The sequence below is a fragment of the Stegodyphus dumicola genome, chromosome 12 (genome assembly GCF_044657685.1).
Source record: "Stegodyphus dumicola isolate Sdum_Otavi_A_Nest chromosome 12, ASM4465768v1".
Taxonomy (NCBI): Eukaryota; Metazoa; Arthropoda; class Arachnida; order Araneae; family Eresidae; genus Stegodyphus; species Stegodyphus dumicola.
Genome location: NC_140779.1, coordinates 90,667,819 through 90,685,258, shown reverse-complemented (window position 1 = coordinate 90,685,258; position 17,440 = coordinate 90,667,819). Strand labels below are relative to the sequence as shown.

At 32.4% G+C, this 17,440-nt stretch overlaps 1 protein-coding gene across 1 annotated transcript in view; it reads left to right on the top strand.

Annotated features, from left to right (window-relative positions):
• LOC118182361 (cell adhesion molecule Dscam1-like) overlaps window positions 1–17,440 on the top strand; it is a 993,488-nt gene that overhangs the window by 852,321 nt on the left and 123,727 nt on the right. Inside the window, exons 18-19 of the mRNA XM_085806697.1 lie at window positions 10,543–10,641; window positions 13,554–13,739. Coding sequence (XP_085662823.1) covers window positions 10,543–10,641; window positions 13,554–13,739 — 285 coding nt within the window. The remainder of the gene's footprint in view (window positions 1–10,542; window positions 10,642–13,553; window positions 13,740–17,440) is intronic.

The window sequence follows — 17,440 nt, the reverse complement described above, 5'->3', positions numbered from 1 at the left end:
AAGGCTATTGAACGAAGTAGCTCTAACTCAAAATTATTGGTCCCTTATTTTTCTCGGTTTCATCAAATAATTTGGACGTTTACTTCGATATGCTGAGACTCTTTAGTGTACCACAATTAGAAGAACGTCAACCAAACGTTTTTTCCAACAGTATGAGGTCTCCTATCATTGAGCTATACGTGTGCTTGATTTCCTTCATGAATCATTCCTAGATCGTTGTATTGGAAGGAGGTGTACCAATTTTATGGCCACTCGTTTTCTGGACGCTAAGCCTCTTTCCTTGCGGCTACCTGAAGAACCGAGATTATGCTGCAGAGATTCACAACATCGAAGAATTACAAAATCGAATCACCACAGAAACAGCTATTGTGACTCCGCTAATGCTTAATGCTTGGAGGACAGTGGACAGCAGACCTGATGTTCTCTGAGCAGTTAATGGTGCTCATGTTTAAATGTATTAATATTAAATTCTTTGAAATGTTAAATAAAATCCATCTATATCGACTTTCGATGCAATTTCAAGTGCACTTTCTCAGACTGTAAATGCAGTTCTGTATAAACAGTATTACCATTTTAATGGGTTATTCCCGAGTCAAGGTACACTTTTTTTCTCAAAATTTAATTTTGAAATGCTCCTTCCTGAACTCAGTACGGATATTCATAATATTATAAAAGCTCTCTGAGCAATGAGCATATTTAAAATAATATTTTTTCAATTGCTTTTGCATATGTATAACACATACCTAACGAAGGATTGTTATCTATATTTCGACTTCCTGTAGTTTATAACTCACTCGTAAAGTTGTTCTATTGTTACGTCTTTTGTATTAATTTAGCTATTTAAAATTGTTTTGTATTACCGTGCAATGATGCAGCACGAGACTTATTTGAAGAGAAAGCTACGCCGGAAAAATTAAAAATATAGGAGCACGCTCATTTAATAAATAGATATCACGTAATTGTACTCTTTTTATATCCAGAAGAGTCGAGAAACTACGAGAAGGTTCTCGTGCGTGATTTAAAAAGCTTATAAATGCTGGAGTAAAACACCTCAATTCAGTTGTTTAGAAATCTGTAAGCTGTTTACTTATTGTTGTTAATGATTGTAGCGAATTCGCGGTGAAATTGGGTTAGCTTTCTTTGTTTTGAATAAGTTCTGTTGACCGTTTTAGTAGTCTAAAAGATAACTACTGTTAGATATTAGGATATTGTACGAATATCTATAAGGAAATTTAAGCATTTTGTTTTTATTTGTTGTGATAAGAATAAATTTTATTAACTTTTCATCGGACTTGTGCATTCAATTCACTACGAACCCGTACCCACGCAACACTATCATTATTTCTAGGATTGCCATGTTTTATATAATTTTCTAACAGTTTTGTTTAAAAATGCTTAAAATTGCCCTCATTTTAAAATAAAATGTTTTTGGTAATAATTTCTACTTTTCGGTGTCCTTAAAGTAATTTTATGCGTATAATAAAGTGCTCACTTTTGGTTATACTGAAGAAAACTGTCTACACCCCCCAAAAAAGAAAGAAGAAATGTGGCTTTGTGAAAAGTGGACTTTGATATCAGTTTTCAGATTAGGGCACATATTTTCTCTTTATTGAAAGGTACCCGTTCACAAAATTGAAAGAGGTAGTATTGCTTAGTTCTGTTCAACTGGAAAGCTTAGAACACTTAGCTGTAGAATGAGAGATATAGGGCTGAATTCTTTTCAAAAGCAAGCCTTTTGTCTATTAAAAGTAAAAGACTTCGAAGGCATAAGACGAGACGTGATATTGCCCAGGAGAAATCTTTATTCTTCACTCCAAAAAGTGCTGAAAAGACAAGTAATAAATTGAAAAGGAAAACCTTATGGTTGAATTATCATAATAACACTAATACACATACTGAGATATCTCTACTAAAAAAAAAATTCAAGTGTGCTCAAATCAAAATGAAAATTTATTAAATTTAATGTTTTTTAACTTCAGTCATTTTGGAAGTTAATGCAAAAAATACCGGCAAATGAAAATTTACATTTTCTTTGATCTTTGATTTGAAGTTTTCACTAGATTTCTAACCTATTGCAACAATGATTGTGCTCCAAAGTTAAGAATTTAGAAACTCATAATCTCAAATATTTTTTTTTTCAAATTAGCGGCTTAAATTTTAATGAAAAATATTCTTTTTTAAAAATGATAAATTCATCAAGAAATGGATTCAGAGAAGTGGTAGATTATAATAAATCTCATTGTTGTCTACTTCTTGAATGACGGACAACTTATCGTAATCGCTCTATCTCTTCTTCCTTGGAACGAAGGCATACATCAGTGGCCGAGCGGTAAAGTCGCTGAACAGTGGTAGCTCGGACCAAAGTTCGAAACCTGCGAATGGGCTAGCTGCATGGGCGTTTTTAGAGTTTTCCCTTTTGGAACGTGTATACGAGCCAGTTTTCCTTAGAAAATCCTCCACGAAAGTATTCCTCCCCTTCAGCAGAGCCCTCGAGGCTTAGCCGTAATCACATAAAACCAACAAAACTATTTCTTTTTTATTACATTCGCCAAATATTTGAAAGAAATTTCAGTGCTTCTTTCTTGCTTTTGCTGCTTATATTTCTTTAAAAGAGGTGTATATAAAATTTAATTTTTTTCTCTTTTTTTAATTTATTCTTTTTTTTTTCGTTTCTGTAACGAGAATTAGCGTGCAGTTAATATAATTAATTTCTTATATATTTGTTTATGTGTTAACGTATATCTACTAAAACGTTACGTAATGTATTAACGAGGTTAAAACATATCTCTGAAGTAATTTCCATACGCCTTTTCGTCAACGAATATTCGATTTCAAATTCGCGTGACGCCACTTCAGGCTGACTGAATGAAGGGATTCCTGTACCCTATTCTCAATGATCTTCTCTCCGTCTATAAATCTCTATACTTGAAACGCATCAGTTTCATTTTACGCGATTATGTTGAATTCATCGTATACGAGGAGCCCTTGAACACAGTAAAAGAACTCATTGTGCACAATTCAATTAACTGCCCTGCTAACATTTGATTCAGGTACTACCTCTGAATACGTCAGACATTATATACATAGATGTAACGCCACTATCCTTGACGTCAACGGTCGGCAATTTTAGAAATTATTATGAAATATATCATATTGGACATAATAATTCTCAGATTATACCTCCCGATATCCATTCATTCATCTAGTTGTCTAGTGACGTCACGAAGTTCCGTATCTCCTCCAATGAAGCAGCGAATATCATTCCAACGAAATTTGTTTCCTTTAATTCCTCAGATGCTCCATGTAACGTTGTCACACGTTTTCTGAAACATTCGTGATGTAAATAAATTACTACAGAGCGGTATAAAAACCTATTCAGAATTTAATTAAAAATAAAACAGTCACATAATATATAACTTTATTACACTAATATGAGAAACACAGACTGCAATTTATAATTATTAAAACAAATTGCGTGAGAGCCGAAAGCACAATTTGAAAACTATTGACTTGCCGGAATTTTTTTAGCCCCAAACGGTAGTTTTCCCAGAAGGGCTATTAATTTTGTTTTGGCATTTTGTGTGGTTCATTTTAAAACTGCGTTTTACTTTTCAAACTGTTGCCATTAGAGCGCTGATATTTAAAGATTTTAATTATATATTATATATTATATATTATATTTAAAGATATTAAATAATGAATAATCTGCATGAATGTATGTACCTTTCTCGCACTCCGGAAAAAAAACAACGTAGATATCAAATTCTGAATAGCATAGCCCTCCACTCGCTTATGGTTAGCTGGAAGCTCAGAGAGCAATGGCAACAATGTACGAAAAAAAGAATTTTTATCTTCAGCACGCGAGACTGAGTAAGGATATTCTAAAGATATGATGTTTTTAAATATTTATTGATATTGCTGTTGAGCTGGATTTTATTATTTAAGTGAGAAGAACATGGTATTTAATAAATAAAGATAACACACAAAACGTTAAATAAAGTGCCCTTTTAGGCGTTATTTTTATTTACTTTAATTTATTTTACCAAAATGAAAATTTTTTGCAAAAGAAAATGTATTTAACTAAGTTTTAAACTTCACTAACTGAATATTTATTAAAATATACGTAAATTTAATATTAACGCTACAATAACGTAACATAATGTCAACATTAAAATAGGAATATATAATATTAACAATATAATATTAACACATAGCACCTAAAATAACATAATATTAACACATAGCACCTAAAATAACATAATATTAACACATAATAACAGATAATATTAACATAACTAACAATATTAACACAAAAATGGAGGGAAAATTCAAATTGATATTTATTTTCTACTTGAAATCCATGGATTGTTAACTGTTAAAAATTTATGTTGGTTACGAGTTGTAATTCAAATAACTAAATGCTTAGTTTTTGGACTGATATTTCTTTCATATAATTTTATTATGTTGAATCAACCACTAAATAACTTACTCAAACTAAAAATTAATAACTTATGAAATCCCTCCAAGTTCTTTGTAACTACGGAAACTTAAAGGAAAATATAGATTTAATGATGACAAACTATTATTTTCTTTTATTTATTAAAATTTTCTCTAATACATACGGAAAAAATACGTGTATTAGTAAGGTAAATAATTATAAACTATATGTCTTATTACAACTTGACACTTAATGGTATTTCGATTCTGATTGCAGCGTTAGAGAAAAATTGCTATTTCTAAGGAATTGTAGATGCTCATTGGTTAATTGGATTCTTTTTAGAAATATTAATTTTTAGATGCAAAAAAGTGGTTCTTCTCATATATAAATGCTCATAACGCGATTGTTCTTATTCCAAAAATTCGTAATCGAGGGTTTTACAAGTAGGAATAAAAATTAGTCAGATTTGTATCTTCAAGTCAATTTATACTGAGGAGCTTAATTTATTGGTTTTATGGTCCGTTATTCACATTCAGTTTTAATGGTAATGAAAATAATGTAAAATTTTCAAACTTCTTTTCAGATTTTTGTCGTAATAATGCAGTTTTTCTTCCACATTGGCATTTTCTCATTTAATATTCCCATACAGCGTAATTTAAGCTGTAGGAAACGTGCGAAATGTTTCTATTCCAATTGTGTTTCCTGTAATTTCAATTTAACTTTAAAACTTGAATACAGTCAGACATGTCAGTAATATGTTTATAATTTTATTGCAGCCAGCTTTTTGTTGAGAATAATTAAACAGCAAGTCAAATAAAAAAGAAATGATAAGTCTGTTATCCATACATCATTATGTAGCTCATCAATGCTTAATTTTTTAATTTTTTGCCATCTATTTATTTTAATTAATTTATTAGATCAAATAGTATAAGCGCTTTAATATACTAGTTTCACGACTTCACCTCCTTAGCTTCCTCTTGTCATTACTTTTTTTAAATAGCCATAACTGTATTATGCTACATTTTTCAGCGCTTTGAAACAGAAAATGCGTATCTTAACTTCTATCACACCTTCTGTTAATTATGAGAGTTTTAAATCTCAGATTTGTTCTGAAAAGCTATAATTTAAGCTTTCCTAACATGAATTTGATAATAAATTTACTGGCTGTGAGAATATAAACTAATTCACCTGATGCCGGTTTTCTTACCTAATATTTTGCCTTCGAAAAATTGTTTACCTAAAGTTTTATGAATTTAACTAAATTATTAAGGATTAACGTTATATTTATCAAAAGAGCAATTACAATACGAAGGTCGCATTTGTTTTGCTTAGACTTGTTTGTTAATTCTAAGAAATTCACGTTAATTCTTGCTAATTTCGTACTCTAAAATATACTGTTTCACAATAATTAATTCCTTAAATATTTGTAAGTTCAATGTATTCTTTCATTATTTACATATTCTACCTTTGCACAAATTCACTCCCTAAGTATTTTAGCTTCCATCTTTTGATTCTAAAATATGGCAATTTTGAGATATATCGTGAAAACGAAAGCTTCACTATATTGTTATAAACAAAAGTAAAAAATTAATTCATGTTATAAAATTATTTATAGCATTTACATATGATCTTTATTAATGTATTTAGTACTGAATTTTAGAAAAGAAATTTAATTTTGTGTTTATCAAATTAACTATACTTGGAACAAACACCAGTTTAAAACATTTAAGAATAGCCCTACTTCGATACTATAACACTGGGATAAACGTTTAACAAACATTCTTCTCAGATTGGAAGAATGGCTAAAAATTATATTTCCTAATAAACAGCATTGGACAATAATGGAGCTAGTAATCTGCCGAAGTTCTACGATGAATCTAAATGCCGCATCTAACATTCTATATCATTGTTTCAGTGAAATTGTTTCAGTGGTGTTCCTATCTAAAATCAACATCCGATTTAATTTTAAAGGGAATTTATTTTAATATCAAAACAAATATATCTAATAATGAATCTAACATCTCAGAGCAACATTCAAGCTGCAACAAAACAAATCGAAAAATAGTTCTGTTTCTCACTTACCGTTTTATAAATCCTAATGCGCTTCTACTACTTTTGCGTTGCCATTCAGAGGTAGAGAAAAGTGTCTATTCAAATCGGGACAAGCATTATATCGAAGACCAGGACGTAATTATTTGCTTTAAGCTAGCCATCACGCCACAAGTTCAGAGAAAATTTAAACATTTATGTAGCAGACAGTTCGGTCGTGCAAGATATAAATTAAATCTCTCAACTACAGATATCTAACAGAGAACTGGACGAGATTCTAGGAGATTTGCGTGCCAGCGTGTAAAATACGCACATATATAATGATATTACATAACCTTTGCGTGAAAGGCTAATTATTCTCCATATGCGTGGCACTAAAGATACACTCTGTGTGCGGTATTAGAGATCTTGTCTATTCAGAAACTCACATTACGATTATTACCTAGTTTAGGGAATGCATTACTTCGAGAGACTAATATTAATGTCAACTGTTCGAAGTAGTTATTTAATGCATCTGGTATCTAAAATTAGTATTAAAGTATGTATGCGATAATACGTATCATACATACTTTTAATCAAGCATAAGTAAATGGCGCTCACATGAAAATGCAACACTTCTCTAATTTAATTAATTTGAATTAGATAATGAGAAGCGTAATGAGTATTTTTGAAATATTCAGTGACAAAAGACTTTCGTATCTAGAAATATAAAATAAATTTGTATAAAATAAATTTGTGTTTATTACTTAACGAAATTACTTAACGAAACATTACTTTAACGAAACGTGTACATTACTTAACGAAAATGTTTTTAGCCGAAAGGACGCTAGCCCAGAAGGGCTATTAATTACCTTTTGGCATTTTGCATCGAAAATTTTAAAGTCCTTTTCACTTTTCAAATTGTTGCCATCAAATATTATCGCCCTGTGTTATATTTAAAGAAGTTAAATAATGAATAATCTGCATAAATGTATGTATGTTTCTCACATTGTGATAAAGCAACGGTACCTAGAGTCATCAAACACTGAGTAACGTAGTCCTCCATTCAAATATGGGCATCTGGAAGCCCAAATTTGAAATTTACAATTTGTTTTGTTATCAATTTCATATTTTGTAAAACTTTAACAAATTTTTGATTAACAAACTCAAGGATTTCAAAGCGAACAATGGCAACGTTATACAGAAAAAACCTTTTTATCTCGAGCGCGCGAGACTTTGTATCGGAAATTCTAAAGATATATTAATTTTAAAATTATTTTGCGATATTGCTGTTGAACTGAATTTTAGGTTTTAAGTGAGAAGAACATGATATTTAATAACTAAAGGTAACACACAAAATGTTAAAAAAACGCCCCTTTGCGCGTTATGAAGAATCTAAAAGCTTTCCATTTTTTCTTCTTTCTTTCTCTTTTGAGTTTTAGAAGTGTTTCTTAAGAATTTTTAAAACTTTAGAATTTTAAGTCTTTCTAAACAGCATATAATCCTTAAACTGCTAATGCATAATATGTCACCTACTATTGGGTTGAAAAAATACCATTAAGTCCTCTGTTGGGAAAAAACGAAATTACTTTCGGAACAACCAATACGTGCAAGTAACAAAACCTGATTTGTATACCTCATACTTCCTTGTATGGAATATTAAATTATACGCATTTTTTTCATTTCATTTAAACTTATTGGATTGAATTAAATCTACTTCGCCGTATGCGCATAAACCACAATACCATAGCGAGAGTCTAACACACATAGTTTACCATAACGACACTCTGGCCCTAGGTTCACTTAACAGCGTTACATCTCATTCATTTTATAACACAGATGTTTAAAATAAAAAATAATCTAATAGTACATACGTAAAATATAAGGTAGAGTAGTACACTACGTGAACATAATTTGAAATTAATTGAAATAATTATGGAAGCAAAATTAAATTAACGCCGTATTATATTTCTGAATATGGCTTCTATAAGATATTTTAGACCTGTTGCAATTTTTGCGTTATTTTATATTTAACTTAAAATGTTTATATAAAATTGAACTCTAACCTTCGTAAGATACTAAATATTTTCATGCGTTGGATTTTCGCTTTTTTTTAATGGAATCTTTTCACTCCTTATTACAAAGCTAATTAACTCATAAATCATCCACCTTTATTCATCTTATGGTAATCGTACTGTCATGAAGGTACGTGCTCAAGCAACCACAAGACGCGTTATTTTTCTCTTCAGAGAAAAATAATGAGTGTCGGAAATTCTTTGTTCCATAAATTGCAGAGACACAATTATAGTTCGGATCCTGCTCGATTTTATAAAGCATAATTTTCAATAAATGATTTTGAAATATACATGTTCTCTAATGTAGCTGACAATAATGATATATTGTTACAAACTTTGTATATATTTAAAAAATTTTAGTTGAAATTATAGTATTTTTTGTATAATATAAAATGAAATGCTTGAAAAAGCCGGAGCTGTGCCGGAAAAATAACAATATAGGAGCAAGTATATTTACATTGAGGTAATAAATTGGCGAGATACCATCGAGCTGATGATGGTTTCGGCGACTAACTTTTGTTGCCAAATCTGGCGAGAAAGCGCCAAAAGTCACGAAACTTGGCGACCATTTGGCAAGAAGTGTAGGATATCCCGAACTTATTTATTTAATTGAAGAGGCTAATTAAATGGAGATAGCACAAAACCTGAATGGTCCTGAAAATGTCGCATCAGGAACAAGGAACCGTTTTTTAAACAGTAAGTTAATTAATTAGACGCCATGATTAAGAACGACTAAAAGCAGTAACTCCATCCAAAGACTATTTTCTGTCATTGTTGGTTCGAATAAACCGTGAAAGGACTACTAAAGAGTTGGTTTTAGATCTTCAACGCTGCTGTTGCACGGAGATTTCGCGAGGATGGAAACAAATGATTTGTGCACCAGTCGTTCCATCTTACAAAGAAGCTTATTTAAAATCGTTGTCATAATCTTGTTGAGCTAAGAGGAATGTAACTGAGCAATATTTACTGATGAGTAAAAGATGTAACCCGAACTGTGACTCTAGCCGTGTTTTGATCTGGTGACAGACAAAAACACATAACTTGCCTTCCTTTACTCATGAAAGGTAACGTTTAAGCGAACCGGTTATATTAACTTTTACGATGTAATAACCGAAACTGGTAATCCGAGATGCGCAATTTTAATGGAGATTTTGCAACCTGCCACATATATAGTTTTGAAAACAGTTTTGAAACCATGTTTAAGGCTGTTTGGTTTAAAATACTTAATAATGAAATACAGTACTCATCCTTACTCAGTAGCTCTGTTGTCAGAGCAATAGGAAGTAGAAGATATCACACGGATGGACTGGCGAGCGTATTAACTAGACTTGAACTTGATTGAACACGCATGGGATGCCATAAACCGCCACATTGCAGCTCACCAAATCCATCCATGCATCCTCCAGAGTCAGAAATGTGTACGTTTATAAAAGTAGTATGTGATTCCAGAAGACTTGATCAACTCAGTTTGAGTTTCCTATGAAGCTAAGTGTCTCCAAGGATGTCTGTTTAAAATAATAAATTGTAAAATATTATGAAGGTACCTGATTTGCAGCTACCTCCATAATATTTCACAATTATGGAGGTATTATGGAGCTACCTGGTGCATATTTCATGCTATAAAATTCTTTTAGCTTTCTATAATTTTTTATTGCACTTAGAAACGGGTTTGTCTCTTTTCGTGATTAGTGCATGCATGTACTTTCTTGCGTAGTGCTTTGAATTTAATCTTTTTCTGAGAAGTCTATTTGTTCGCGAAACTATTTTTGAAATATGGCAACAATTTCGTTTTTTGCTTGCGTGCTCACAGCCTTCAATTAATCCATTTTGTTTAAAACATTTTAAATAAATTTTAAGAAATTCACACGTACAAACAAACAAAAAAACATTATGGATACAAAAGTCTTTATATGTGAGTAAAGAGATTCAGAATATTATATAAAGACGAAAAAATATTAAGATTTGATTTCTTATTAAAATGTATTTAAAATTTCATTGCAGATCGTCCAGCTGCTCCAGTGATAAAAACATATTACGCTACTTCAAAAACTATAAAGTTGTCCTGGGACCCACAGACTGCTCCAAATGCTCCTGTATCAGGTAAATTGCATATAAATCAAATATAAAATAAAAGTATAACTGAGAAATGATTGAGGGAATAAGGTGTAAAAAATATTTTGCTTGAAAAGTTTTTGGAAGGCATCCTTCTATTTTATATCGGTTGCTGGTTTTGCATAACGCGATATCACACAACACGGCATTTTCTAGGAATCTATCTACCGTATTATGGGAGGTATACCTGTATATATTATTTCTGAATGGAAAAAGATGTATAGCTATTATGTGTATTATGAATTAAATTGTGTTTGTAAATTTACGCTGTTGTTGATGATACTCCTTATTTGCAATAAATGGACATAAAAACCATTTCAATTATTATAAGAGTGAAACAAATGTAAACGAGCCTTTTGTCAACACAAAATTTATTTTATAGTAAGCATCTATGTTTCTACAAATTATTCTTAATAATCTCCTCCTTTTATGATACATTTTTTCCCAACGTTTCGGTAATTTCTTTCGTTCTCGTAGAATGAATTTGGATGGGTATCTAAGTTGCGCACGAATGTATCCACTTGATCGTTGGTCTCAAATCGCTTGCCTCCAAGTGCTACTTTGAGAGGTCCAGACATGTGAAAATCGCATGGCGATAAGTCTGTACTGTAAAGTGGAATGTCAAGCGTTTCTCAATGCGTTTCGATAAGTTTCTGCTGCGTTACACCTGCTGTGTGGTGCCTGGCATTGTCGTGGAGGAGTAACAACCTCGGGGATGGGGCAGTCGGCGTCGATACTAAAGTCAAACTTGATTCCAAGAGGCCACAGTCGTAGGTTGCTCTGTTGGTCCGACATCCGTTTAACCCCTTAACGCATTTGCCCGTGTCTCACACGGGCGAAAGTTTCCGGCAAATTTGCACATGCCTGTGTCTCACACGGGTGCCCTTGTATCTCGCGTTATTTTATTTCTAATGCTTGTCTGAGATCCGTTCCAGTAAAAATAAATAGGCTAGATTATAATTAAACTTATTTGACATAGATGGCACCACTATTCAGCATTTTTCTTGTGTAAACCACGTGGCGCATTTTGATGATTAGCTATAAGTTTGCTAGGAATTCTTTGCTATAAAGTAGTCGTTTGGTGTGGAAAAGGTAATATATCCATTTTTATTACGTAAATATAATAAAAGTAAGCAGTTAACTGCAAATTATATTACTAAGTGTTTTTGTAATTTAAAAAAAGTTATCTGATAATGAGCGACTCTGACGATGACAATTTTGAATATGCCAATTTATCAGACAGTTTCAGCGATGAGAGTGATGATTTCTTGAGTGATGGAAGTGAATCGGGAGATAATGACAACGAGATTTTGGATATAGCAAGGAATTGGTATCAACCAAACGTTGCACCACCGAGATTTCGATTTGAAGCTAACCCTGGCATGATTATGCAAGAAAAAAAATAGGTGATTTTTTGACCGAAAATTAGAAATTAATGTGTGCCTTAAGGGGTTAAGAAATCTACCAATGGGATTTCCCTCCAGTCCCAAACAACTTGGCCAACATTTTCTCCGCACATAATTGAGTTATGGCTTTTAGAGAGTTTCCTTCACCTTTCCTTCTCTAATCCATGCGTACATGCTTTGATTGGGAATGTAATGATGCACCCATCTCTCGTCACAAGTGAGAGTTTTATGCAAAAAGAAAGTTTCCCCTTCTTCTTCAGAATGAGTTGCACACCAATGAGAAATACGAACTCGTGTAGCCTTTTGGTCAACCACTTTGGAACCCAACGAGCTGAGATTTTTCTGAAGCCCAACTGCTTTCTGATTAGACACTTCCATACTGACAACAAGTTCTTCCGGAATTTAAAGCACTCTGCAGCATCGATACCATTCGAAAAACTCACAAAAAACGTGCAATGTTTTCATCAGTCGCTGTGCCGTGAGCACAATGGGGATGACGTTGATTCGCAACACGTTGATGGTCTTGCTTGAATTCCTTGCACCAAACCTTCATTCTTGACCGCAAAGGATAGCTTCCCCGAGATGACCATAATGTCTGCGGTAATTTAGGCTGGCTTTATGTTTTCACAAACGACTAACTTTATAATAATGCGTTGCTCAATAGAGACTGGCGCACACCCCTCACGCATCGTAAGGGTTAATAAATAAAGCACTGGACACGACGGCTGCTGTCGTTCCCTTAATCTAAGCAACCCTACTTAACGACTTCAACTGCCCTAACACATAAGAAATACCATGCCGACACTTAGCATAAAGGTTGGTTCATATCTGATCGCCCTATGTACGAGTATTTTTGCTTGGTAACTTTATTTGCCTTACTTGTCATTTTACTGCAGACATAAATTTATCGAAATTTTAATTATGTATAGTAAACGAAGTACAATTAGATGTATCAAAACTTCTAATAATTATAACTATGCTTTAAATTTGAAACATATTTACGTAATTTTAATTTGTAAATAATAAGAATTTTCAAGAAAATAACCCCTTAACAGAAAATTTCTAGAACTGTTTAATCCTGTATTTCAGAAATTTTAAATTACCTGAAATAAAATATTTAATACTGCTTCAAATATTAACAAATTTCTTAATGTTTGGTACTTAACGTTTCATTATAATGCCCAAAAGGATCTTTATAGCAGAAAATGTTTTTCTGTTTGGTAATCGGATTGATGTAAGTGGATGAAGAAGTTTCGAAATGTCTAAACGAATTTTTTGAATCTGCAGTTCTTCAGTTTCGAAAATACTTAGCAAACTAAGATAGGAATATCAATTCCTATTTTAATCCTAGCAAACTAAGATAGGAATATCAATTCCTATTTTAATCCTAGCCATAATATAAGCAAGTTCGATGAAAGTATGAATAGACATGCTTTTCTAAATGTAAAATAAGTAAGAAAATATATTTATCACATTATTCGTGCTCTGTTTTAGGATATATACTTCATCATAGAATGGAAGGCAGAGACTGGCATGAGGTGCACCTAACAGGAGATCGTAGTTCATATACTCTGCATGAACTTCAGTGTGGAACATCATACTCTTTTTACCTGGTAGCATTTAATAGTGCAGGCCATGGGAACTCCAGTGAAATTATTTCTGCTAAAACAGATGGCAGCGGTAAGCTTTATGTGCATGCAAAAATAAAATTTATGAATTCAAATATTAAATGCATAAATAATATATTTATGCCGACTTAATTGTTCGACTGAGATAAACTAAGGCAAATTTTTGGTGAATAGTTCCTGAATCATAAATTGAAAGAAATAATATTTTATTCACTTGTAATATTTTTATTTCCTCCCTAAAAGGAAAAAAAACTTCAAAATGCAATATTTTTCCCTTCTGATCTTCTCTCTTTCTGTCTCTCTTTTTTTTATCTCTGAAATACTTGCAATAAATGAATATAGTAGCTATCGATTAATAAGATCACATTTATCTACTGCTATTTTCATGACATTAAATGAATGATAAGATTAGACGATGAGAAAAATATTCTTCAAATTAGCAATAGAGTTTAACTAACTTAATATAAGTTGAAACATATAAATACTTATTTTAACATCGTTTTAACTATGGAACAATTCTTTAAAAATGATTGTTTGCATGTGTTATGCAGAAGTTTATTTATGAATTGTGTCTAATGTTTCCGTAAATTATTCGACCGATGCTGTACCCCTAATCTTAATATTCAAAGGACGTACCTTATATCAGCATTGATAGTGAATCCACCGATATCATATTTACGCTCTTCAGTAAGTTTATTAGATGATATGCTGGATTTGTTTCAGGAAACACTTGGTAAATATCCTCTTCTGTCTGAAGAAGAGGGATCTGTGTCTCATCGCTCTCGAAATCAATAGCGCTGTTAAAAATCCGTCCCAAACTAAACAAAAGGCTTTTTTTTTTTTTTTTCCCCAAATTTTAAATGGTTGGCTAAAAAAAACAGTTTTTTTTTCTTAATCCCTTCCTTGGTGATATTTTCCAATCATTCGGCAATTTGACTTTGTTTAAAGAATTTGAAAAATTCATTCTGTAACATTTTGATAATATTAAACGAACTGTTAATCCCAATGCACGACTCTATTTTCTTATAGAAATAAACGGCAATTCGATAATAATATCCGAATGATAATGTTAACCTCGATCACATTGAGAGGCGTCTACTGTACTTTTATATTTCTCTTGACCACTTTTGATTTATATCTGTGTTCTTGAATGAATATTTCTTAGTTATGAAGATAATATTGTAAACTTAATGAATTTAACCCCATATATAAATTATGAATACTTCGAAAACAGCTTTTTCTGCCTAAGCCTAATCCCTTACAAGAAAAATTAACTTTGTATAATTGTTTATGCTATAATAAATTTGCAGGAAATTAATTTTACTTCTATATTACTGGGTTGATTGTTCTTCGGGTAATGATTGTTTGTGGTCTTAAATTTACGAATTAACTGTACTGAAAATGACTTATGATGAGCATGAGAATGTTGAAAAATTATAATAGGGCAAAATATTCTCCATCTTTATCTGTATCAGAAAGAAATGTAAAAAACACATAATATAATTATATTCAATAATAATGTAAATATAGGTATATATATATATAATTACACTGACTGTAGTTATATATGAACTCACTTATACATTTCCTCGCTTATTCTTCTCCTTTTTTTTACTAATTTTATCATCAGATAATCGAGTGCTAAAGCTCAGCAGTTAGAAGGGGAAGGCTCCATGTGAACTTCGCTGGTAGTTTATGGGGGTTTTTCTTTATTAGGAAGATAAAAGTAATCATAAAGTGGACGAACCCATTTTAAAATTTAGTAGCGCTCTTCTCTGGATGCACAAGGAAGGGGAAATTTAAACGAATAATTTAAAAATTTTCAGAACCCGTCGTTAAGAAGTTAAGGGAAAATGAAGGATGAAATACGGTGCATTTTTTTTTTTCTTGAATCTACATTTTCCATTTCTGATTTTTCATAGGAAAATTTCATTTCCTTGGATAAAATGTCTTTGTTCTATTTAAAAATATGCTCTAAACAAATAAATGATACTGATGATTAAAATTTGTGATCTTATGTAATAATTGAAATTCACTGTGATTGCTCAGGTTTGTAGCAACTTACTCACTCAAAAAAAGAGACTGATTATATAATATTGCTAATATATGTAATTAATAAAGTTTGTATGATAATTAGAGTCTTCCAAAAGGTAACTTTAGAGCATTCCTATAACGTTGTATCAACCTTACTATTCAGATAACACACGTTTCGTACATTTAAAATTTCTTTTACTCTTAAAACTAAATAACTAAATAAAAAGCAGGAATTGACGCAATATAATTAAAGTATGCAGTACTCTATTTCTGAAGGTCAAACAAAACCATCTATTTTACCTACGCATGCGCAAATGAGAATACAATAAAAGAATTGCTTAATTGATAGGAAACAAATAAACAAAACTCTTATCTCCGGATGTTTAGAGAAAATTGAACAGAGTAACTAAGAAAGGAATCCTTTAAAACTAACGTGTAAAAGGGATTAGAATTTAGCTTATAAACTAAAATGAAAAAACTTTTACAGATATGAAATGCCTCCAGTATATCAATTCCGAACTTAAAACACTTTTAAATATAATTTTGGCTGAACAGAAATCGAAAGCATGGTTTTTAGACCAACAATACAGCATGCGTAGAAAACAAATGGAGAATATGAATGTAGTTTTGGTGCCCTAGATGATGTTTTCTCCATCTTTTCCGCATGCCTTCGTGGTATAAGACTCTACAGTTAACGCCCGAACTAAAAGGAAGTGGGTAATAATTCGTCAGCACTAGGGTCTGGCGATTGTGTCCCTTAATCCGCAGTCACCTTTTAAAAGGTGGAGTACGTAAGCTATTTTCTTCCTTTCGTCCACATGTTTGCGTCGTATAACTGGAAGCACGCTCAACTCGTATTCGGGTGGTCCGGGGTTTGAATTCTCGCGAAGGCATTCCACATTTTTCACATTCCTGCATCGGTATAAGCTAATAACTCTGTAGAGCCATTAGGATTTTTGGAAGCCGGAGAAATGAAAAATTAGCAACCGCCTTCGCCGGGAATCGAACCACGGACCTCTGAAATACCGGCTCAGTGTGCTGACCACTACACCCCGAAGGCATACTAGGAAGGTTGGAGAAATACCTTATAACTCTACAGTTTTTTGATGAAGAGTTTCACATCTCATATTTTTTACCAATGTGTATAAAGCCACACTTACAAGGGATATTGTAGCTACTCTAAAAGTTCCTACCTGAAATAAGTCTTTAAGAATAGGTATGGTAGAAGAGTCGGGGATACCTATTATTTACCAGATCGTGAAGCGAATATTTCCGTCCATGTCAACTGGTCTAGAAACACATGGACCCCACAGAGTTCCAGATGATCCTCTGAGTCTGAAAATAATAAGCGCTCGTTCCATTCCACACTGCCAGCCCTGCGACCGCCAGTGGTTTTCTCCGAATCCCATCCTCTACTCCGGGTGCACTTTTGATACCTTGATATATCACATATAAATTTGTCACATTTGTTATTGTATACATAATATTGCTATATTTGATTCAAAATTTGCTTGGTACTTTATAAGGTATTTCCCCCGCTTTCCTTGTGCGCCTTCGTAGTGCGGTGGTCTGCACGCTGGGCGCGTATTCCAGAGATCCACGGTCCGATTCTCGGCGAGGACGGTTGCTCATTTTTCATCTTGCTCGCTTCCAAAAATACCTAATGTCTCTTCACTGGCGGCCGAACTAAAAGGGTGGTGGATTCTCCAAGCCCAGGAT